Source organism: Vanellus vanellus (genome assembly GCF_965231255.1).
Source record: "Vanellus vanellus genome assembly, chromosome: 23".
Classification (NCBI taxonomy): domain Eukaryota; kingdom Metazoa; phylum Chordata; class Aves; order Charadriiformes; family Charadriidae; genus Vanellus; species Vanellus vanellus.
The window spans coordinates 1,610,191-1,636,187 of NC_138928.1; the positions used below are offsets into that span (position 1 = coordinate 1,610,191).

Genomic DNA, 25,997 nt, shown 5'->3' on the forward strand with positions numbered 1-25,997 from the left:
CTGGGCAGCGAGCCTACGTGCTTTGTCCAGGGCCTGAAGTTCCCCTCGATGCCGGGACTGGTGGCACACACTGCAGCACATCGCTACCATGCGATTAAACCCTCCGTTCAGTCTAACTTAGCCTCCCCCTTAGCAGTTCACCACATTTAAAACGTTATTAAACTGAGAACAAAAAAAACCCCACTCCAAACTTACTGCGTTACGTAGCGGAGAAAGCTTTCGGAGATCCCGGAACACCACCACTACGGACTTAAAAGCATTAGAAAACTGCTTTCTAAATAACAGACAGCACTGTACTTCATGAGTCTGAGCAGGACAGAGCAACACACACATCTGAAGACAACTGTTGCTCTCAGAATTCTTATTTATTAAGAGCAGAAAGGAAATTTTGCTTAAAGTTTCATACATAAAAAAGTAAACAGTAAAATTTTCTTTATATAGTCTTTCCACTGAAGAAAACTGAGAAGTTGTCTTTTTAGATAATGTTTATTTAAAAAAATAAAATTAATTGACAAAGATACCACACTATTTTGCATGCCGCTCGTCCCTTCCGCTTGCAGAACCCTGTTCGACGCATTAGTCTTTAGCAAGAAACCGCTTTATCAGCAATGCATAAGCAAAAGAACCACATCAGTCTGCACTCAAACCTTGACAGCTGCTTCAGCTACACAAGCTAGTGCGATATCTCTGTTTTTACCAGCTCAGGTCTTTAGTAAATAAATTTCAAGTGGACACTAAACAAGTATTTCACTAAGAGATGATGAAATATTAAAATTAAAAGCAAGTCGTATTGCAGCTGTAATTATACTACATTAGAAACTTCAGTTGTTGGGGATCCATTCACCATATATAGATTATTTTGTAATCAAGGTAATTACAAAGACAGAGCATTACTCCCTGCATGCTTTCCCAGGCTTTGAACCAACAGAGTTGACTACATGTAGAGTTGACTAGGGTGTACTTGGAATTCACTCTCTCAGGCAGGAGACTAGTTAAGGAGTGTTACTGATAACAAAGAATAAAAGTTATACAACATTGATTATTATAAATTACTTTGTTCTTATCTGCTTTTTGCCTTAGTCTCCTACATATCTTCACATCCGTTCATGTAGAAAACCAACTCTTTCTTATTTCTCCTTATGGTGACTCCCCGTTTACTAATGGTGATTAGAATGCGTGGAGCAGGACTTGATTCGGAACACGTGGATGTGCAGATGGGCAGCAATCTGATTGCACACGCTGACACAGTATCGAAGCAAATCAAAGAGAGAAAAGATCTGCCAGGGGAAAAAAATTACACGCGTTTAGAGCTATGTTTTCACAGAGTATAACACAAGACTGTAACACCACCTGTATCCTCCAGAATAAGAGCACTGGAGTCTTTTCAAGACTTAAATCTCAAACTCTGTAGGAATAATCACCCAGTGAAGAAAGGCAGTTTCTTGACATGCTGGACTTTCTTCCAGCTTTGTAGGAACACAGACTCTTAATTCCAGAGTCAAAGAGGGGAAAACAGATGCAGTAGCTATACAGATTCTGTGAAATGCCCCATTAACTCTGAATGGCGATAACCACGCGTAAAATACCAATTTTATTAAAAGGTTAACACTGCGTTTTAGTAGTTAACACTCAAGTGCTTGATGAGCACATATGAGCTTAACGTAAGGTATTTTATCCTAATGGGTGCTGCTAGTAACAACAGACTTACATGCTTTCAAGAACTTAAGGCACAGCCATACTACACCTGCACATAACATAACATATTCCCTCGCTAACAAGACTTGAACACAAATCTTCAAAATATTCCATCCTCAGCTTTGAACATTTGCTACATTGCTTTGAAACTGTTTAAACTATGCACCAAGCGAACCATGTTTACCTCTGTTTGCATGAAGTCCATTTAAAATAAATAAATAAAAAAAAAAAAGGTAGGTTCCCAGTCCCATCACCCCCTAGGTGAGTCAGCTAGGCTCCACCGATGACGCAAACAGTATTTGTGGAAGAGCATGCAACGCTTGCGATGATTACTGACAAGCAAAGTGAGCCCGTACTTACCAGGGCAATCCAGAGTACAATGTACTCATCAATAAAGCTGTTAAAATACTGGTCCAGAAACAACAGAGCTGGGCCTATGAATGCTGTGTCGTGCAGGTGCATTTCGCTTTTGGTCATGTGTGCAACCTACATTAGGAAAAAAAAAAAAAAAGGAAGTTTAAGAAATAAACATACTGCAGCCAAGGTACAGTGATTTCAGAACACACAAAGCCAAAAAAATTACAGTTCAAGCCACAGTACTGTAAGATATATTGAGTAGATAAGTAAAGTGTCAGCAGCAATACTGTTTCAGCCACGAAAGTCTACAGCTACACAGTACTTTTTATTAGAACAAAGAATGTAGCTACAGGAAAAACACCTAACGAGGTTTCCATCCCGCAAACTTTTTCCTCCTGCCAGAAACAAGAGTAAAACGGAAGCAGACTGGTAAATTTTAAAGTTTAGTTGAGCCTGGAAACAGAGACTCCCAGCTGCTCCATCTTCAAAAAAAAATCAGAGACACTTGGTGTTCCTCTCACTGCACCTATTGGATTCCATCCCATAAGGATCACCACCTCCCTCTGCTTACAATTTCGTGATCAAGTCGTTTTGTGTCCAGGTGTGACCTTCCCACCCTGCCCCAGGTGCACAGAGGCTGTCCCACACTGCATTCTCATTTTTACTGTGTATAAACTGGTCTTGGTAAGGAATCAGCCTTTCTTCCCTTGCGAGTTATGTCCAACACTGATCCAGTCCATGTGGCAACGCAACAGACACCTGCAGAACTGAGACAGCGCGGGGCAGCACTTCTTAAATCCCTCGTTCCTCTGTTCAACAGGAGCTCCTCTCCCGACAGGATTGCCATCCGTTCCCTGGTACAAACCTGTTAGTAATTTTTAACCACTATTTCTCTCCAATTCTTTAAGTTAAACCCTGAGCAACTGTTTCAAACCTCAGCAGCTCTGTCACCTTCTCCTCTCCTTCTCCCAAACTTTCCTCCCCTCTGTACCTGGGGGGCGGTTTCAGCCCAGTTCATCACACATGTGCACAAATACACTGCAGAAGTGTGAATAAACAGCTGGGAAGGGGGAAGAAACAGAGCTTGGGCAACTGTAAGCTGTACTGACACTGAGCGCGTAACCATGGCACTAGCTTGATGTTTACCACTCCTCTTTCAAACAGAAGAAAGCCTCCCCTGCACCTCGGAGCTACCTAAAATAAGTAAAGCACGAGTATCACTTCAGCACACAAAGAGATGCAAGATAGTCAATGGAATAACCAGAGAACTTTAAAAGCTACAAAAAGTTTTACTGCAATAACAAGAAACTCAAAGGTTCTGGCACACTTACCACTAGTTTATTTGTTATCTTTGCAGATACAAAACCAAAAGTAAGGATATATAAGCAGGGATGCCTTTCAAAGAGCTGCACAGCGGATTTCTTGTAGATCATCGCAGCTAACGCAATCACTGACCCAATATGAAGAAAAGGTGAAAGGACGCTCGTTCCCTACAGCAAGATAAAGTTAATGCGTTAGGTTAACAAAACGCGCACGTTGCAAAGAAACCTCAATAAGCCCAACACTCACGTGGGATGCAATGCGTGGTTTCTAACTAAAATCACATGAAAAAAAACACGTCTTTCTGAGCACTGGTACTAACAGGAACAGAGCGTGGTAAAACTTGGGTGAGCATCAGCTGAGAAAGTGGCTGAACCTTCCTTGTGCTGGGCAAGAAAATAAGTTTTTAGGCAGCAAGAACTGCATAGTTTTGTGGTTTTTTTTTTTGGTCACACAGGCAGCGACTGACACTGTTTGCAAGTCACAGCAGACAAGACTTCTATTGCTTATTCTGTGCCAGCTAGAACGCAACTATAACAGCCTTTTAGGTAGCAAATCATTCTCAGGCCAGTAGAGAATTGCTTTTTGGAAAACTCCAGGGCTCCAGAATCGATCATCACCTTCACTGAGACAGAAGGTACTTGTGCAGATACTCCCACACCTGTACTTTTTCACTGGTAATAGGGGTATTATAGGTCTTTTTGAAGGATCACAACCATAAACAGTCTTCTTGACGAACCTCCTTCTGAAGTCCTTGCCTTGGACTTTCCTATGAACTCTTTGGGGCAGTGCATATTTATATAACCCGACAACCCGGTTTATATGATAAATTCAAAAGCAAGTACAGTACCACGAGCACTTTTAATCACTCAAAAATTTTAAATCTCTTGACTCCTAAAGCTATTATTCTTACGCACACAATATCAACTTCTTTTTCCCAAGCCAGCAAGGAATTGAAAGAAAAATATTTCACACGTAGGAGGTATTATGTGAAATAAAAACTAAAGGCATGGCTGAAAAGCCAGAATGCTGAAGAGTAACCAGCAGAACAAAGTACTTACTGCTATAGTGGATCCATTTTTGCCAACTCCACCTGTGAAGATTACACCAAAGTAGTTTGTACAGGAGAATATGGTTCCTGCGACAGTACAGAGAGCCGGGAATATTTTCACCTGAATATTCAGTATTGGGATCTTAATGGAAGAGAGACAAGAAGTTAAAATACGTGCAAACTAAAATTGGGCTTAATACTTCTGGTGCACTCAAACACTCCACTTTCCAACACCACGTTTGCTTTTCTTTCTCCGCTATACAGAGATTTAAATTTCTACAAGGCACAGAGAAATATGTATTTTTCCAATAAGCCTTCCACCAAGCTTCCCATAAAGTCAGACTTCTCTTCAGTTGCCTGAAACGAGCCATCAAAAGCAGGGAAGTGGGCAGAAACTAAGAACTTGCGAACTACATCACCCAGCTATCGCGTGGAAGAGAAGTGCAGTCATCTTTCCTGAAGGTGGTTGTAAAACTCACAGCTGCAGCCCAAGATCAAACTGGGTAAAGCAAAGAGCCACTGGAGACGATCAAACAAAGCCCCTTAAGAAACTGGATACTACCTTAAGGGCAAGGCAAGGGAAGCAAACAGAGATCAGACAAGTCATCTCAGAGTCATCGAGCCTAGGAGAGCAAGAGATGAGGTTGCTAAAGAAGTGAAAAACGAGCACAGGCAGCCTTGAAAGGCAGGCAGTGGTTTCTTTCTTTTGTAAGAGTCGTGTTTCAAGCAGAACAGGAGAAACTAGAAGTGAAGGAGAGAGCTCAAAATAAGCCACAGGAAATACGTTGTGGAAGCAAGCGTTCAGAGAGAACTACCCAAAACTTTATCTATAAAACTACTAAAAACCTTCACGGGCTCTGGATGCAGGAACAGCAGTCACAGCACCTGACTGAATAAACACGCCTGGCTCCCCAACAGCAAGGAGTCCAACTACCTGCAGAAACCCAAATGAGGTCAAGTTGTTTCTATTTTTCCTTCAATTACACTCTCAGGGTAGCTTTCAGCAGGTAAAGATCATTAGTTTTCTATCCCGTTCAATAACTTAATCTCTCAATCTTTCCAGGGCACAATTACGAGGCAGAGTCAGCTTTAACTCTTCACGCCTTGCTCTCAGGCACCCAGATCACCTCTCCAGATCGCTGCCCTGCAGGCTTGGGGCTGGTTGGCACCGTTTCGTGATACTCCAACTTATTTCTCCCTTGCTCAGACTGCACTGTAAAGTCAAAAAATATTTTCTGAAAGATAGTAAGGAAAGAATAATGACAAGGAAACAAGAGGCATGTGTTGCCACAGACTGGAGTGCTAACAAGTCCCCGTAACGTTAATGAAATGTTACCGGGACTTGTGTCCTCATACAGGACTTCTCAAGGTCTCTCCCTCCATCTTATAAAAGGGAGGTACCTGTGCTGCCCTCTGTTTCGGAAGTGATACTTAAATGTATTACTTAACAGTAGTTAAAGAATGGGGTGAATTTGCTCTTCTACAGAAAAACTCCTTCATACAGGAGTCAAAAGACACTAAGGTTGACATTTCCCAAAGACAAGGGGAGTTGGCTGGAAAAAACACCCCATGAACTCTCAACTACCACTAACACATCCGAGATGGATGGAAAGGCAGAAGGATGAGACCAGACTGTCACAACATCCAGTTTGGCCAGTTGTGCTTTAGCAACACTCTCCTTTTTGCTTCCACTGAGAGCGGCATCAGCGGTAGGCATTAGACTGCACTTATCTTGCAGAAATAATTAATGGGAAACAAAGCTACATATAGAAATTTGGCAGAGGAAAGTCAAAGGAGAGGCATAAAAAGGCAGCACTTGCTAAACTGCTTTGCGTACAAAATGGAAGCAGCAAGGCTAAAAGCTGGAAGCAGCAAAGACAAGCAAATAGCGTGGAGGGGAGAGAAAAAAAGAAAAAAATAAAAAAAAAATAGTTCTACTCAAAAATCTTCCTACAAAATGGCATTGCAGCCCCTGACTTTTTAAATAAGAGAACACCACAAGCCTTCCCCGTCTGGTATTCCATGTACCAGTACGGTCCACGCGATTATTCCGACCTTGCTGGTAATTGCCTGCGTTTCACCAGAAGTCAGATGCACGGAGAACTTCAAACTATGTCAATAATGCAGAGAAGGATCACAAGCCAAAGCTTTTGCAGGTAAATTACATCCTCTGTTAAACCCTTTGAAGTTGATCACAAGAGAAAGGCTACACCACACCAAAAGCTTCCGCATACAGGTACGTCCCAGTGAAGGGAACATCGCGAATTTTCTTAGGGGGGGAAAAAAAATAATGTTTATAAAAACAAGTGGCAGCAGGCAAAGAATGGATTAACAAGCACTGGATTAAAGCAAGGCCAGAATCATTCGCCAGAAAATTGATGTCAGGCCTCCAGACTAGATGCCATCAGTTCCATGCAGCGTGAACTTGAAAAAAAAAAAAAAAAAAAAAAAAAAAAGTAATAATTGGGAAACAGTCAGGAAAAGAGCACAGCTAAGGGTCAGGGAAGCAGCAGCGAAGAGCACATCAGAGACTACGCATCCGTAAGCGGACAGAGGGACAGTTTCCCCTCCAGAAACTCCTCCTGGCTCCTAGTCACAGATACCACGACCAGCTGGGCAAGTCCCAGTACTCTGGGAGCGCTTCTCGCCAGGCTGGATCCCAGCTGTACGTACGTACGCTTCAGTCACATCTGCAAGAGGAATAACAACTCGTAGCGGGCCAAAACCCAAGCTTGCTTTATATTCGCGAAGCGTTTACGCTTTTAAAGGTTATGTTGTGGAATAAAACTCAAGCAATTGCAGCACTTTCCTCACCTCAAACTGAAAAAAAAAAAACCAAAAAAAACCCCAAACCAACATCCCTCTGTATAATCGATGCATCAAACAAGTTGTACCTAAGCTCGCTCACTTTACTCACATTTTCCAAACGAGGATCGCAGCTGCAGTCGTACTCACCAGCCACCAGAAATTACCCAGCTCCAGCAGCCTTGCGGAACAGCATTTTAACACGCTTTACAGAGAATCTACGCTGACAGAAAGAAGGAAGCCGGTACAGGTACACACCGTTTCGCAGCAAAAAAGAAAGCTAATGAAAGCAACAATTGCCAAAATACACAGTTCTGCATTTAACCTATTCAGATTGTTTTGCTTTTCGCATGTTAGCATAAGAAAGTGGAATGTTTGAGTATACAACCACGTTTTATTCCATTATTCCCACCCCCCCGATCCCCCCAAACAGAAACAAACCAAAAGCACCAAACCACCAATTTTGCTGTCATATAAAAACATTAAAGGATTGGGAGAGAGTACGGAGGGGTTGTGCGATATATTTTGCTCTGCAAGTAGTAAATAACATTTATCTCTAAACATATACAAAATATCCCAAGTTGAATGAAAAAGGAAAATTCCTAATTGTCATGGGAAACCCGATGAAGTTTGTTGTCTGGAGAAACGCCTCCATCAGTCCAATACCAAACTTCAAAATAGTTTAATCTTTTGGGACCTGCCTTAGCCAAATGCTGCTGCAACACAGAACTCCTAACAGATGTCAAGATTTTTGCTGAAAAGGGTTATTTAATAGGTTATTTAAAAGGGTTATTTAAGTTATTTAATACCACAAGAGAACAATTTCTAAGCTCACATAAACATGACCTTGCACTGAATTGTGCCAGCGGTTGCTGTGGCAGCGTTTTTTCCCCCCCCTTTTTTGAAAAAGAGGGAAAGGAAACCGAGAACATGAATTGGGAAATCCCTATTTGTAATGCACAACAATAGCTGCACGGGGACGTCAGCCACATTAATCTCTCTGGAAAAGTTTGGCACCAATAAGCTGACTTGTAGCCTCATTTTATTTTTTTTTTAGAGTTAGTTCTATCCACACTCATTCTTCTTTAGATGGTATTACTTTGCAGTTTACATCATTAATTGGGGTGGATTTTTGTAAGCCTGAAAGCACATGTAGCAAGATTGGGGTAGCCAAGGTTAGCTCCATTTTCTAGATATCCTCTACAACGTTAGAGAGTTCATTTCTCTAGTTATATGAAGCAGATTAGAAATTCATCAAGTTGGGGCGGCGTTTCATTAATTTTTGACCATCTCTTGGTTTTATCGCAAATCAAGATTTCTTTATTCACCTTTATCGAGTAAACAAAGAAGATCAATACTCGGGAATGAAAATCTTCCAGGAAATCAATGCTTTACATGGTATTTCCAGATTATTTTTATTTTTAATGTATGCATGTATATGCTTTTCTCTGGACAGAGCCATTTTGATAGCCCAACGTGGCTTCAGTAATGCAAATATAAAGTCAACTTATGGCAGCCCATAACCCGCCAGCTGACACGGCCTGGTGAGCCCATATACCATCTGCAGGACATACACGCAGCCAGCCCGTGTCAGTCAGCTTGCTTAATTCGGATGATCTTCATTTAAAAGAAAAAAAAAAAAGTGACAATTTTTTTTCCTCCCCATACGGATAAGAGTTGTCAGCCACATTCAGGCCAAATTATCTACTGAGGGTCACCAACTGCTCTCCAAAAGTTTCCCCCAAATCCTCAATCCAATTTAGTACTCTTCCGTTGCCCATCTAGCTTGTTGCACGGAATTCCTTCAAGTTTTGGCCAGCCCTCTCAAAGGAAGCCGGACTTCACCGAAGGTACATTTAAGTTGGCGCAACGTTTGAGAGCTTTCTACCCGCAAACACAAGATACAAAATAATAGCTTGTTTTCATAACTCTGGTAAAACCAGAACACACAGTTATTGCCACGTGCCCTATACTCGAGGATATGTATTTCCATTTATGAGGAAAAGTGAGACCTTCCCCTCACAAATTACACTGCGCTATTATATGCAGGTAGTTCCTCCAGGTGTCTACGGAGTTATTAAAAGGATAAGATAAGAACGTGAACAAAATTACCAGAGATTGCCAAAAAGGTGGTCCTCCAATCACTGCCAGTAAATGCATGATTATTATGAAGATTTGTACTTCAGTCACATCAATTCTGATTAGGTACAAAAAGCCAAAAAAAGCAAAATTACTCAAAGCAATTTCAAGTCAGTTATTTGCAAGCTCAGCAGCTCTCCTCTATCATGCACAGTATAGAAAGTCCAAAATATCAAGGAAAACAAAAGAGGCAATGTTTATAATTAATTTAGAACGCAAAAATATATTTTAGTTTTGTTGTTAAAACCAAGAGCCATGCTGTGCTATACTTTTTGTTTTATTTCACAGTGCAATAAAAATCCATTTTGGCAAAAGGAACAGTTGGAACTCTGCTTTTAACTGACCACTGCCAATCGCAGAAATAAATATTCAGTTTTAACCTTGTCCACCAAAAAAAAGAATCTATTTCACACGATAAAATTCAGGAAAGATATTTTTAATCCCTATTATATTCCCTACCCTATTTTTTTTTTTTTTTTAACATGAATATTCTCTCTGAATAGCATCACACTTTAAAAAAGAAATGTGAATCCCTGAAGAGTTTGTGCAAATGCGAAGGGTAGAGTCAGCTGCATTGCTAAAAATTACGCAATTCAGTCTCCAGCACGCAGCAAGAAGAGAAACCACTTCTGGTTCCAGCACAGCTGGTATGTGTTGTAGAAGGGCAAGAAGGAAAGGTTTACAGAAAAGACTGAGTTTAAGGTTTTGTTTTAAAGAGCATGCAAGAAGTCTTGGAGCTAGCAAGAGGGAAAAACAGCTCTACTAATCAATTCCGGATACAGAAGTCAAGAAAAATGCAAGTGCAATATAGAGAGCATGGACTCGCTGGTGTATCATATGAAGCCGTGTAGTACTACCTCGTACTGGAGTCCTGTATCAAAAATAAGCCTTCGAGTCAGTTTGAAATATTTATGGCATATTCCTTATCTCTAAGAACACAGCTCTACCTAAAAGACTCAAAATCGCTTCATGCAAATACACGTTTTGCTGTTACAAAAATACCGTTGATACACCCAACTGCATCAGCATCGGGGAATAATGGTTCAGAGGTGGGTTTTGCCCGTGTGCCTTAGCTGAGCTCCAAGACCACATAATTCAGTTTAGTGTCAGCTCATTGGGCTACCTCCCGTTTCCTCTACAGCCTCAGTACCAGTTCTGGAGTGGATCCTCTCATTTGAGAGCCTCCAGTCTGGCCAAAATATAGTTTTGTTTCAGCAGCAGAACAAGATGCACAAGGGATAATTATGAGGCTGCATCGAATTCCCATGTAGAACATCCCCCAAAGCATAAGAAAGCAGAAGGGCGATGGTACGTGGCATTCGATGCCACCTCTTCTCTTACTATTCTCTAAACGTGGGCAGTAAAACCACTGCATCCATCTCCCTCTGTGCAACTTCCCCTTTCCATTGGCCAAGACACTTTCTGAACAACTCCCTAAGAGCGGGACACACACCTACGGAACAAACAGCAGAATCCGCACGTGGCGGCACCGCCGACAGTGGGCAGTGTATGAGGTACCCAACCCCTGACTATCGCTGCTGCAAACCGCCACTGCTCCCTCCCAAAGCCCTACAGTAAATAAGCCGCGAAGCAGCGGAGGGGAGCGTAAAGGGTAAAGATGATGGGAGAGCAGCAATACCCAGGAACCAGCCAGACTCTTAGGATTTAATGGGAAAGTTTAGCCAAAGTTGTCAGAGGGAATCTAGCGAAGGTTATAATAAAAGAAAAAAAAAAAAAAAAAGACCATTTCCTTTAGATACCTCTGCTTTGTAAATTTTCTTTTCACTACATCAAGCATGGTGAGAGCATATGAAATACAGAGGAAATCACCCCAGGGCTCCTCCCGTATTCCGATTTGTTCAATAACAACCCTGTAAGGCAATCAGAACTGGCTTGGGGAAAAAAATTAAATTTCCACAAAGAGCAAAGAATGTTCTAAAAATCCATATTTTCAGTCCTCATACAAACAAATTAAGCCATTGAGCTGCCTTGCAAGAAAAAGTAAAAATACTCAGCCATGCAAGAAGAGAGATATAGAAAACATCTGATTAAATGCAAATTACTTCCTCCTAGTTTTTGGGGTCAGCATGGAAATGTGTTTTCAGTGTGCCCAACTGGGGAAGGGCTGAAGCAGCTCCGTGAGCACACACACATTAAACAGGAATGCATTTTAGCCTATTTCACTACTTCTGTCAACGACCTAAAAGAATATAAAGCCACTGAGAAAGCTCAAAGAATCAGTGACTAATGTAGGTAATAAGTAATGACTATAATAACTATTACCTGCTAAATAACTAATGTAGTTATTTATATACTAATATATATATATAAAAAACTAGCTTATAGCTTTCCTTGGACAATAAAATAGGTTTCTTTCGGCAGCAGTAATCCTAATGCAAAATAAAAGTAAGGTCATATACCTCAAAAAAGTTTTTAGATCAGAAAAGAAAGTATTCTGAAAGACAAACTCTTACACAGAACTGGGATCCCAACCACATCCATGGGAGCAGTGCTTGGATTCAGGTTAGGGAGTCAGCATGATCCTCTCTACACTGCCATGACCCAACCTTTGCTCCATCGCCTGTAGTTCTGCCCTTCCCAGCTCAAATAAGAATGGCATCAGGCAGCTGGAAAAGGTTCAGCAGCGAACCGCGGGTATATTTGGTTAAAAACTCCTCCCTGACTTACAAGAATCTCATGTTGCAGATAAATGAGTCTTCGCTTCAGTTCTACATAAAGAGAAGATTTTTTTTAACACCAAAGGGCTCCTTAAAACAGAAGTCAGAGCCGTAAGACCAAATGAGGAGAAACTAAACACCGAAACGATCACCTAAATAAAGCATAAGTGATGCTAAAGCTAAGCGGTACCAAGGATGAAAGATGACTGGAAACATCCTATGCTCATCAAAACTACTGTCAGATGACTTAAAAAGATATGCTTGACACCAGTAGAGTACATGCCTGATACTGGAATTATCCAGCAAGTATTTTTTTTTTTTTTTGCAGGATGTCAAGTGGCCACTCCTCAGCAATCTAAGAATACGGGAATCCAGACAGGCAGCTCCTGCAAGCTAGACCACAAAAGGGAACAACGTTTGGAAAAAGAAGTTGGGTGAAAGGGAAAAGAGGCACACTGTTCCTCTAGTCATTTAACTTGACTTTAAAATGACTGTGCAACTACCACATAAACATGACTAAACCCATGCTGCTGCTAGAAGGAGCGGTCATCCCGGCTTCTTGAAAGACCAACCACTTTCTCCCCCCAAAACCTACCCGCTCAGTCCCACCTTCTCCCTTGTGCCAGCACTACAGTCGCATGCCATCAACTGGATCCCAAACTTGGCTTAGCTAAAATGACCCAACCAAAAGGGAAGAAAAAGAACGGTCCCTGGCCCAATGTCTAGCGTATCATCAGCTTTCCTCATCCACGTTGTGCGGCCTCCGGAACGATGCCAGCCCGAAGGAGAGGGCAGCAGAATCGCTGCACTGCCTGTGTCGGCAGCTGAAGGAAACTGTGCGGAGTCAAAGCGCCTGTGCAGCTACAGAATTAGACAACAGGGGAGGAAAAGGAGGAATAAATGGGTACGAGTTAAGGTTGCCCAACGCAACACAAGTGGACTGCTACCAGTGTCCATAAAAGTCCTAAACAGCCCTTAAAAGGTAACACAAAAAAAAAAGGCAAAAGAATGTAACTGGAAAACAAAGCAACAATGGTTTTGGCAAGAAAGGTACTGAGCAAAGGTAATGCACAGCACTACCTGGAAAACGGTAACACGTCAGGCAATCAGAGGACATTCATTCCTACACTTTAATGATTAACTTGTATTTATGAATTGCTCCAAGATACAATGTGCCAGTAATAAAGATATGCATAAACCACTTCAGTCACCACATTGGTTTCAAATTCTGGTAGGACTGGGAAGGTACCTCCTCGAACGCCAAGAGCAGGGCTGCACCGAAAGCTGCTCGCTGAGTTTGGTGTCGACCGAGCAAAGCCTTTCTGTACTCCCCACACTGCCCTTTTGAGGAAAAACACACATACCTTGCTGTGGTGGGGAAATTACTTGCAAAGGAGGGTGATAACATTCCTGCTTAAATATTACATAAATAGTACTATTTTTTTTTTCCACATAAAGTTCCATTGCACATTGGAGCGCCTCTTCCTATGATAAGGACTGCAGAAAATGCAAACTGGAGTAGCAGATCATTTATCAACTAATAATAGAAAAGTATTTTTAGCTTCAATGCAAAAAGACAGGCACCTTGAGGGGGAAAAAAAAAAAAGAAAAAAACAAACAAAACCCACAGCACTTGGAAGTCAAGAGTGGGGAAAAGCCTTTGGCGCTGCAGAAACCCCCATTTAATTACTGCACACACACCCCCCATTTAATTACCGCACACAACCAGCAGCCTGGTACCACAAGCAGACCTGTAGGAAAGCAAAAAACACCTCAAAGCAGTGAGGGAATCAGCCAGTTCAAAGCCTGATTCTATTTTCTCCTTGTGTTTGTATTTCTTTCCTCATTTAAACGCTACAGTGGACATCCTAAGGAAAAAAAAAAAAAAAACCAAAAAAAAAAACCACCACACACCAATGGGAAGAGGGAGCAGCATGAATTCTGCAGCTCCAGTGAGGGGGTTTCTTACAGCCTCTGAACTGGGATATTTTCAGCAATCACTTGAGCCACACTTCCCCTAACCTGACAGTTTTTTTTTTGCCTGATGCTTCCTGACAAATTGAGTCATGTCAGCATTGCCCAAACAGTTTATGTTGCGAGGATGATGCCGAGACACAGTGCACAACATGTGGCGGCTCCCAAGTACCTATGAAACGAAGAAAATGAAACAAAACGTTTCCCCCAAGACATGCCCCCGCTACAATAGATGGATGTAAAGTTACTGGAACAGTTCCCCAACAGACACAAGGCAGTCTAGTTCCAAAGATCACTTCTTCAAATAAACCAGGGACTTTTTCATCTTCCAGAAAATAAACAGAAGACCCTGAATAGAGTTCTTAAGATCGCCGGGAAGATCCAGGCAAAGAACCAAAGAACAAAGATCAGACACTGAAGACAAAGCAAAGAACCTAGACTCAATAGTTGAACAAACTAAAAATGCCCAGACAGAGTCCCTAATTGCAAGGCTGGGAAAAAAAAAAACATAGAAAATGACCCCGAAAAATACCGATTCTACAGCAAACTGATGTGAGGAAAGAATAACAAGCAGCAGCTCTGCAGAACTGAAGAGGGTAAGCGGGGACAAGGTCAAACAATGCCAGCACTGCATCAGCCACCTCTGCGGACCAAAGGCTGTAAACACGAATATCTAAGTGTTTTAATTCAGATAAAGTCAGGGAAGCATAAACATTGCGAGTTTTTAAATGCACATTTCAGCCCTGGCTCCCTGTCTGCCTAAAGTCACAAGACAGCAGAACGCCTGTACAGCTTCAAAGAGCTTTTTTTTTTTTTATTATTATTATTATCATCATTATTTTACTGCACACGCAGCAACACGTTTTACTCTTAATCTATCCTTCCTTGTCCTGCCAAACTCGAACGCAGATTACTCACTAGTTTTCAAACTTACGTGTGCTGACATAAGAGAAGACTATTAGGAACAGCATTATTTTAACATTTTCTCTCCTATAAAAGGCTGAGTATTTTCCAGATTCAATCATCTCCAACACCTGCGTTTGCAATTTCTCTATATGGTTGCGCTGAACTGTATTTAAACTGCCCGATTCTGGTCTTTGGGGGGAGGGGGGGGAACCACCACCAAAATGCGAGGTAGAACATTACAAGCACAAGTCACATTCCAGCAGCACAAGTCCTGAAGGGCGACGCTGCGGAGCTGCGGGAAGAGGGAGGCAGAGCTGAGGCTCTTCCGAATTCCACACATTTACACTTCAAGTTAGAGTAAACCTGTTTTAACTTGTTTCCCCAAAATCTTTGTTTTCCATCATTTAAAGCCTTCATGTTCTTTTAAATAATTTATCCATAGGCTAAAGGCAAACTTCATTAATAATTTAAGATTTTTTTTTCCCTTCCTTGATGAAAAAGCCTTATTACCCAGCTCGTGTAAGTATAAGGTTTACCTGTGTTGCAAGAATTGTAAATTATTCATTTCATATTTTGCCAGATGACGTAGTATTTTCAAGACAGGCCTATATTATTATTTTTATACTTTCTCACTACAAATGTTTGTCACATGAAACAGCTATCAGATGAAAAAGAATCCGTATTTCCTGTAGCTTAACCATAGAGTCACAGGATGGTTTGGGTTGGAAGGGACCTTAAAGACAGTCTAGTTCCAACCCCTCTGCCCTGGGCAGGGACACCTCCCACCAGACCATCTCAGAGACGGTACAATACCGAAATAAAAATCTAAATCTCTACCTCCAGCTATGTAATATAAGCATGATGCCTTGTGTGATCTGGGTGAGTGACTTTGAAGCAGCAGCATCTTTACTTCTTAGTTAAGACCGAAACCAAAGATGCCAGAAGGCATCTGAAACGACAGATGCCAGAATTAAAGATGAAGACTATTCTGTAATTCATGATGCCTAAAAACTGGTTAAAATTAGCGCGCGTGAGGGGACTTGTCACAAGCAAGCACTTGCCATTCTGTTACTGGAGCATTCTGTTACCGTTTGTAAAACAAATTTCTTCTTGGATGGCAAAGGCCGCCTTTCCCAGGGTGGAGACCATAGGTGGGACCTCCAGAGTGACACCTCCAGCAGCTCCAGGTCACCGGCGCACAGAATCCCCACTCCTTCCTCCTTCCCCCATGCGGTGGCAATTCGTCCTCATCCATTTTAAACAATTCACTTTCATTACAGAACCCGAGTTGCTTCCTCTCGCATAACTACCATACCAACGGGTGACTGAGGAAGTCTCCAAATGTTTCAGTACTAAAGGATTTTATTTTTTTTTTTTCCCTCGCCCTAAGTGACTTCTTGGGCAGAGTCATAATGCTGTTATCACAAAGAGGCTAAAATCTTGATTAAGCTCTTCCTTCAAGTTATTGCTTGCTACATTACCATTTCCTGACACGAAATATTTCCAGCCTTTCATAGGCTGTCAACAAAGTATTTAAAATATTATCTCATCTGACTACCTTAGAGCACGCCCAACTGGCACTGGGCTTGAACAGTCAGATGCAGCCACTGGATCTGACATACGCCATGATTTAGCAGCGTGTTGATATTGTTGGATCTAAAGTAGAGCTGGTAATTAAGGACTCTTCTTAATAGCCTCATGAAAGCAGAGATTGTGCTGAACCACTACATGAAAAAAACAAAAAGACCAGCATAATTTGCATCGGTGCAAGTTTAACAAAGAGTATGTAAACAAACCACCAAAAAAAAAAAAATCTCAGTTTTATTTAAAATGTGATGCAGTTCTAAGGTGGCTGTCGAAAAAACTATTCTTATATCCTCAAATATTTCAAGGGAAAGTCCTAGCTAATAACCCAGCAACAATGAGAAGTTTCAAGGAACCCAACTTACTCTTAATGATACCATATTATTAGGGAGGGGAAAAAAAAAAAACACAACACTGTACCAAAAAAGCTGAAATAAGGAAGAGAAAGTCCTTTCTAAAGATTAGTAAACCAGAGGGGAGAAGGATATATTTAGCATAGACATAAGGAAAAGCATTCTGAAAATAAAGATAACCAGGAAAGGAAGTTAACTTAGCGATGAAGCTACAAGCACAGTTAAGCGACCAAACTGCACGGATGAAGCGGCAGAGTTCAAAACAGGCGTTTTTAACTAGTAACCGCTGACTTTTTAAGCTATTGTACAGCATACAGTTCCCTGAACTAGCTAAGCAATTCTTTTTTCTGGTGGAAAGGTATTTAAACAGCAACAACAATCTACAACTTTAAAAAGCAGTTCCAACAAAATTTCTCTACACCCACACTTACAGAGCTGCTTCCACAACCCTGGTTATCTTTTAGGTGAAGCCAGAACTCTGACAAAATAAAAAGAAACGTTTAAAGCAAACTTCTGTTTAACGGGCAGGTTTTCGCTCGGTTTTCAAGTAAAACATGATGCTTTAAAAACAAAATTCTTTCCAGTTTGATCGGATTTTTACTGCTCATTCACATTTTCCAAACATCTTCTCCCCACGTATTCAAAGCACTTGTGAAATACCCTTCGAAAGATGCTTTTCGTGTACCAGTTACTATGTGCATGACAAAGGTGCTGCCTCTGCTTAGTCCATGCCATTGCTTGCCAGGTAGCGTTTAACGGTGGTTTTACCGTGTAGTTCCAGACCCAGGGCCCCAGGGTTCCTGTGAGAAGCTGTATTGCGATGGTACAGAGCATAGACTCCGTAACATCAAATCTACGCGCGAGGGAAAAAAAAAAAAACATTTCAAAACATTTTCCCGAGCCCTTCAGTTAAGCGGAGCCGTTAAAACAGATCTTCAGGCACGGCGTAAAGAAGAAAATCCAAACAACAGTAGTTGCATTGAGATAATTTAAAGGGTAGGGGCGGAGGAAGGGAATTAACAACCACAAAAAAAAAAAAGAGAGTATTAGCAAATTAACCAAAATATTGAAATATTGTAACCCATACAATGTTTTACACATTCAAAACTCCATTCAGAGCTTCTGCAATTTACAGTACCGCTCCAACACGTGGGCAAACACAGCCGTCTGCATGTGCATGAGGAAACAGAATGAGATTTCTTGCTCCCGAGTCACAGCAAATAAAATTTGTAATTAAATGCAATTCAGGATTTCTCATCTCCCTACCCAACGCTCATATCTCCGAACGACACTGCATATATGAATTCTTCATCTAAAGATGCTACAGCGTATTTTTTGTAGGGCAGAAGCACAGACTGCATCTTCAGTTTGGCTCCTCTAAGGGAAAGCGAGGAGTTACACCTCCCCGCTCAGGCAGCTCCTCAGCAAATAATACTAAAATAATTCAAGTGAGCTCTGGAACCATTTTCAGTCGCAACCAAACTCTATTATGTATATATTTATTTTTCACCCCGGACAGAAAGGGATGAAAAAAATATGCTGTCCACAACTACCGCACATATTCCTTATGGTAAAATGCAGATTTACAGCATTTTATAACTAAAATATTTTAAAACGTGATCAAACTGCAGTTACATTAAGCTATCTAGTTAAAAAAAAAAAAAAAAAAAAAAAAAAAAAAAGGATTTCAGCAATAACAGATTCAGCCATAACAGAGATCCTGTTTATTGCAGTGCTTATCGAAGTATTTCTTGGCACGGAAGCACGCAGACCGCCAGCCAGCAACATGTCAATTGATTAAAAAAGTACATCAGGGAAACAAAGTTCATCGTGATCGCACTGCCAGAGCTTAAGAAGTGCCATAACGATGCCCGTTGCCTGCTGAGAGGGTACAGTGAACTTCAGTCCGATAAGCATTCTCAGTTTAATTATCACAGCACATAATACAGCGTATAGTTATATTTGGTATTTCAGGGAATGTAGGAAGAGAAACCCACATACACAAACCCCACAGCCAGCTTTGGTACTTTCAGACAGCTGCAGTTTCTTTTCCTTCCCCCCCCCCGGGTTACTCTAAGTGATATTTGTAATTCAGACATGGATTCATTTTTTAAACATTATCCGGGTAAGCTTAAGCGGGGGCCATCGACCTCGGCATGTGCTTAACTCTCAGATGTTGGCAGTGACAAGTCTTATTTTGAATGCTGTCTGCTCCGCTGGGTTCCCTTGTCAAGACAGTAAGAGTCTTGAGCCAATTAACGTGCCACTGATTAGTCACGCCTCCAGAATATACTCTTGACAGCGCTAACTTATTGAGCATATTCCACGTGCAATTTTTAAAAGCTCCTGTTTGATTAAATAAGACTTTATAAGGGCCATCACTGAATCAAGTGTCAGAGTTTAGAGACAGCTGCAGTCAATTCTGTCCTTGCCCAGAACCGTGAACCGAAAGGATTTCATTCAAAGTTGAGATATTTCCTAAGAAATCCTGAGAACCAACCAAGAACAGGAAACAGATACTTACACTGGAGATTGTTCTGAAATCAAGTCAATCACTACTGCTACAGCTGATCTAATACAGCTTCTTTCTCACACTGTGTGAAACTAAGGAGGGGAAATTTATGCCCCGTCCTCCTCCCCAACACAGAATTCCCTGCAACAGTCCCACGCAGCAAAACACAGCAGACGAGAAAAACACTCTTGTCTCATCAGAACACAGAAGTTGGAAACTCAAGGGGATACATCTACGGTTTAATACTCCGCACAGCAGCACTCTGGTCTGAGAAATGATGATCCTTCCATCTGTCTCATCCGTATCTACCAAGCGTGCAAGCAGGATTACGCAGGCTGGGCAGCGAACTACAGCTCTGAGCATGAGACAAAGGATTGTTTTCTTAAGGGAACCATTGCAGCAAGAAAAGAATGTTCACCATCACAACATGAGAGAAAAAAAAAAAAAAAAAAAAAAAAAAAAAAAGGTAAAAGTCACATGCTACAAGTCCAAACGCTTCGGTTTAAAGGTTATTATGGAGTCTAATCGTAACTCATTCCAATCCACTTTTCACTTGGGCGTAATGAAATGCAAATAGCATGAATAAGGCAAAGAAAGAAAAGCACAAGCAAATTAAACTAATTCCAGCTACAGGAAATTCATCCTGAGGTAAAAATAATATTAAAAATGAGCCATAAGCTTTTCTCCTTTCCTTGCGCTCATACATTTAAGACAGTATGTATATTTTTCCTTTTGCTGCTCATTAACATAGATTAAAAGTTGTAGAAGTCAGATAACGAGGTGAAGCACGTGGCTATTATGCTGAAGCTCACTATTTCACAGAGCAGCAAGAACTTCTTTGAACCATAAAAGGCAGAAAAATCAGCAGCACCATCTCTGCAGGTGACTGCTTGGCTCCTGGTTTAAAACACCGCTATGGGACTTGCGAGAAGGAAAGGAGGATGATCCTGATGTGGACACCCCCCATCTTCATTTACACCAGCCCTCGGCAATTTCAGCTGTATGCGTTATTGCTATAGCAAGGCACTTACGTGTATTTACATGACACACAGCAAGCACCGGAGAAATGCTGAGAGGTGGCCAAGAGTGACTGAAGTACGCAGGAGGCGGCAGGTTGCAAGCAGCAAACTTCACAGCTAGCCAACGCCACCCCAACACGGACTGCTTGCAAGTGCGGAGTAACTAATTCCCCCCCCCCAACATCAAGAGAGACTCTGCTGAGCTTCAAACTTTCCTCTGCAAATAACCAAGGTATTAAAGCTCTTGAAGAAGAGCTGGAAAAACCCATAAGATGGAAAGTTTTAAGCCTTGTAATCATGGAGATTACTGCCTTATCTCCTACCATAATCCTGAAGCCATTCCCAAGAGCAAGAACTCAATGTGCTAAACTTTGACTTGGAAGGCTTCCATCTCTGTATTTTGCTATTTGGTGTGAACTGTCTACCCAAGACACCACACTAACTCCTTCTCTGCTAACTGCTAAAGAGGAAGGCTTCATTTTCACTGCTGGCCTCATTTACTAATCTCTCCTTTACACCTCGGTGGTAGTACCAGCACAAAGGCTCCGAGGGGGAACCAAATTAACCCTTTTCCCTTCCTAAACCAACCCATTAAGCTCTTGCTTATGTACAACTGCTACAGTGTCACTGAGCAAGAATGTTCCCCCACATTCTCCAACATTCCTCAATAACGGCTGTTTTGTTAGACAGCCTGAATGCTTTTGCTTTCTCTAGGGACTGTTAGTCAAACAGTGAAGTAACATTTCAAACTTTTCAGTTATATGAAAGCTGGTAAGAACCGATCCTTCCTCTCAGTGTTTACCGTTATGCCTTATGAAACATCCTTAGAAACTGATTTCCATCTCACTGCGTGTATATATACTTCCACATATACACACATACCCCCTTATAATTTCTACTAGTGCCAACTTTCTGTATTTCAGTTAAGAAAGGTTGGGATAAACTAGATCATGCAGTAAGTCATAGGAGAAACACTAGGGACTGTGGCGCATGTCCCCGATAAGTGCCCACTGGGTTTTTCAAATAGGACGTAGCACTTGCCCCCAGTCCAGCACAGCCAAGCGTAGGAGGCCTTTATGGGTGCAATGCTGCATCTCACATCTCTTAAGACAACACTCAAGTTGCAATGCAGAACCCAGCTCAGATCTGGCAGAGACAAACAGCTCCAGCTTCGCTTCTAACCACCCCGGATTCGAGACAGCTCCTGCAGAGTCAGCCTGTCTGTGCGCTGACCTTGTAAGGTTCGATACAGCACTGAACCTGCATCCACACAGACATCCAACAGCTTCTTGAAGCCAGAACAGTGAGCAGGTGCCATATCGAATCCAAGCAGAATAAGTTTGGATTTGGAAGAACCAAACCTCGTAATCACAACTGGGCTCCAGCTCATGGCAAGCAAATTCCCTTCAGGGCTTGCGCACCAGATTCCTGAATGATTCCAGTTTCTGCACCGTGTTCCGCGTGGACATGTGCAAGTGATCTGTTATTTTAGGAAGTCCACTGGGGCTTCCCAGTTTGATTTTTGTGATATGCAGAAGCAAATGTACTTTTTCCAAACCAAAGATGCCCCCGTTACGGCACAGCTCTGCCCGTACAAGACTAAGCCTGAAACAAAGCTCATACTGTACTGCAGCACAGCAAGTTCACAATCCAGATAAACCAGTTACCGGGCTGAAAAACAGAACAGGAGAACACAGTATTTGGACTGCTTTAATATTGAGTCTTTTCCTGCAATTCAGAATCACCTTTTTATTTCTTCACCCGTGCAGTACATCCCTCCTCTTTCACAAGCCCATTCCCAGGTCGGGTGTTTGTTCTTAAACAAAACTTCTGCATATGACTCTACCCATGCTGCTCCCTGCTGTCTGCGGGTCTTACTTACAGTGACTTTTACCATAGCCAACCCAACTTGCTTCGAGACACTTCCTGCTTCCTCACGAGGAATTTTTAAGCAATACTGACCTCTAGCTATTTTTTTTAGCTATTTAACCAACTCAAGTTGCTTTCTGAAAAGTCTGCATCAGCTGCCAAACAAGATCTAACAAAATTATATGATCATTGTCCTGGTTTGAGCGGCACAGGAATAATTTCTCTTTCAGTAATTTTACTTTTCAGTAAGGTCTCTTCTAATGCTTGGGAAAACTGCACTTTTAAAAGACTCTAGTATCCGAATTTGTGAAAGTATTTACTTTATAGCCAGCTATGGTGTGAGCGTTTCAAGGTCTCAGTGTTTTCGAGCTCACCAGGCACAAGTATGAGGAGGAGCGAGACCCAGGCACTTAACCCAAGGTAGCCAACAGTGTTATTTCATAGCATGAACGGCACATTCCATATAAATTAGGAAGTTTGCTGCGAAGTGGTCTCTATCCCTTGATATCCTGAGAACTTCTTGCCCCAGTGCCGGAGCCCTGAGCCCTTCCCTTCCTCCCAAAGCCACAGCACTCACAGTGTCCAACATTTGCTGTCCTCTGCTGGGAGTGCACAGCTTCTACTGATAGAATGGGCTGAGTATAATCCTTGTATAGTTTAAATTAGTTCTTTAGTATTATTAATGTTAATTATCTAGTCTCATTCTGTTAAATCTGATTATATTTCAACCCTTGGGTTTCCTTGTTTTTTTCCCCCCCGATTCCCTTTCCCTGGTGGGAAGTGGTCATCGGGTGAGAGAATAATTGTCTGAATGACAATAAGTTGTTGTGGATTCTTCAAACCATACCAACATTTAAAGACGGAAACAGATCCCCGGGACCCGACCATCTCAACTGATTATTCTGCAATCCTGGCGTAATGCAGGGCAGCTCCCCACGGTTGTCAGTGGGAAGAAAAAGAACCAGCACAGTTGATGTATTCAGTAATTTGGCACAATTAGAACTAATAGTTTTCCTACTCCACCTGCAATATTCCATAGGAATTTTGCAGAAACGATCCCATTTCCTCCTCCCTCGGGGTGAACACTCCTACTCTGCAGATAGAGTCTGACTCAAAGTGCACTCTGCACAGCTTCAGTGAATTGTCAAGGCTGGTACAGTGACAGCAAATACGAATCAGACATTCTGTTCCGCAAGCATACACTTGACATGCTAATTTATCTTTCTCCACCCCCCCCCACCCCCCCCCCCCAAGACAATGGACTTTTTCAGCAAGCCCAGTTGATTACACATTTAACTGTTCAAGTTTGAGCTGCAAGGAGTAAAATATTAATCTCGCCCTTTAGCAGTCTGCTCCTCTTCTCTGAGCCATTTCCAATTTGCTTATTGAGTTGATCTCGGTAATGAAATACAGTTTCTTGAACATAATCTCATTGCAGAAACACAGTAAGTGATAACCAACTGTGTGCTCTTTCCTCCTTCTTTGGAATGGGAGGCAAGTCAGAAATGCTGACACACTTCCTAAAACATCACTACTTTTCACAGCCCCCTCAGTGTATTTTTGACATAGAGTTACTACATAGGATACATAGACAGGAAAAAGCTGCTGAGCACTGAGACCTTTTTGGCTCCTTTCAACAGCTGTCTCCAATTGCACTTACTCAGGAGTAAGAATACCTGAATACCTAAGCCTGTGCACTGCAGTGAATTTGAAAGGGTAGATAAAATGCAGACTGTTTTTTTTTTTTTTCCAGTTTTACGATTGGTGCAATAAAAGCTTCAGGAAAAATAATTACTATCAAACAGTGAGAATCAATTAACTGGATAAATAATCTCAGAGGTTTTGCCACAGAAAGGAACATCAGTTTATGGCAGTCTATTAACCTCGTGACACGGGGCAAATGAAGAAACATGTGTGTTTACTATACAGTGCTGTCTGTTATCTAAAAATAACGATATGCACATTTGTGTGCTTATTGCCTTCTCTACATATTGATGGATCATCAAATTCTCACAATAAGGCCATGCAGAACAATAGTATTTACTACAAAACACCATCTCAGAAAAGCAAAAGTTACAGTGAATACCAGGAGTAATATACACATTTGTCTGGAGCACAAAAGCAAATCGGGTGGTTTTGATTCTTGCATCTGTACAGTCAAGCACATGCCAAGGTTGGTTTTGGTTGATGGTTTTTTTTTTGCGTTCTTTGATTGATAACAAGAAAACTTTAATTACCAGGTCCCCTTAAAGTTCAAAGGGAGCTAAAAGCATTCAGTATTGAGACCTTTGGTACAGCATGAAAGTGAGAAGCCGAAAACATGACAAGATTTATAGGGGTCTAGATTTTTTTCTTTTCTTCCTCCAATAGACTTCGGAAACTGCTCTGCTGTCATATATTTTTGAGCAGAAACACAGCCATTTCTCAAGAGAATCTGCATTGGTATTCTGTCAGTAAGAGCTGTTATAGACAAGAGGTCCATAATTGTACTGTTTTAGCAGTATCTGGCTATCTATAGATCAATAACAATACACTGTAAATAAACTGTGCATGTTGTAGCATTGTTTCAAAATTCCATACAAACTAAGGACAAATCTCAGCAGTTTCCAGGTGAAAAATCATTCTGTAGCGTATTTACTTAAAATACATGTTCCATCTACGAATGCAAACATAGAACAGATGTTCATTTCCACATTAAGGCTAGTGAATCCCACAGCTCACCGAGTCCCTGCATTGTTTCCCCACCTACCCTCACCCAGCCTTAAACGGAATTTCAGCTGTTGACTTTATTGGCATTGCAATTTTGGTCCCATTATTGACAGAACCACGGTCTACACTACCTAAAAGGGCATTCAGAACTTTAAATTGTAGGCACAATGTCAATTAATATATTATATTTCAAGAATTATGGTTAATAGTGAAGATCAATTATACATCATCACAAGTCAAGCAATACCAAGAGATAGGTAGTTAACTAAAGCCAGACTGCCACCCTCTGACAAAAGCATTCCATTCTTGGGATGAAACACCAGGTACTTTAAACCTAAATAAATACAGGAAATCATGTCAGAAGCTCCTAATTAACTAATATGACAAAAGGATATTTTACCACTCTTAAAACAAGCAAAATAACTTTCAGTATTAATTGCGGATCCAACAGGTAATAGCTGCCACAAGCTTTAAGTGTGCTTATATATGAATGTAAACAATTTACTACTGCTCTAAGGATCTGAACTACAATCGCATAAAGTGCAATTAGACAGGAAAGCAGCCTAACTTTCAGTTTTATTTTCAGCCAAGGTACTTACATGCCAAAACGCAACGTTCCAGAGACGTACGTCTGCCAGTGTGCGCAGTAAAACATGAATGTTCCAGCAAAACAACAAAAGAACATCCAGTCAGGGTTCGTTCCCAGCTGCACAGCAATACAAGTTCCCAAAACCACAAAGACTGCAGAAGAAAATCAGTCACATAGTAAAAAGATAAAGTGTGTATGTGTGTAAAGATCCTTACCAGAAACAAATCTAACAAAAGGACCCAGAGAAGGACAGAGCGTGAAAGTATCCTGATGTGTTTTATTTCACAAACAAGAGATTAACACTTCCATTTTAAAAAAGTACAGACTGTAAAGTGTATATTTAAATTCATATCAGTTATCAGAAGTCCTCAGCATTGAGGGGTTCAGTCATTTTCATTTAACTTCACGGGACTAGACATCAAGGGAATTGAGTCATT

At 41.4% G+C, this 25,997-nt stretch overlaps 1 protein-coding gene across 2 annotated transcripts in view; it reads right to left on the bottom strand.

The window, feature by feature from the left end:
• Nucleotides 1–346: 346 nt before the first annotated feature.
• CEPT1 (choline/ethanolamine phosphotransferase 1) overlaps nt 347–25,997 on the bottom strand; it is a 32,449-nt gene continuing 6,798 nt past the window's right edge. Inside the window, exons 4-9 of one of the 2 annotated variants that reach the window (XM_082494477.1) lie at nt 25,571–25,712; nt 9,341–9,425; nt 4,434–4,565; nt 3,384–3,542; nt 2,056–2,181; nt 347–1,277 (exon numbers count right to left, since the gene is read on the bottom strand). In XM_082494477.1, the coding sequence (XP_082350603.1) occupies nt 1,158–1,277; nt 2,056–2,181; nt 3,384–3,542; nt 4,434–4,565; nt 9,341–9,425; nt 25,571–25,712 (764 nt within the window). In that variant the 3' untranslated portion in view covers nt 347–1,157. Of the gene's footprint in view, nt 1,278–2,055; nt 2,182–3,383; nt 3,543–4,433; nt 4,566–9,340; nt 9,426–17,630; nt 17,716–25,570; nt 25,713–25,997 lie in introns of both variants that reach the window. The other variant, XM_082494478.1, reaches the window with a different exon arrangement.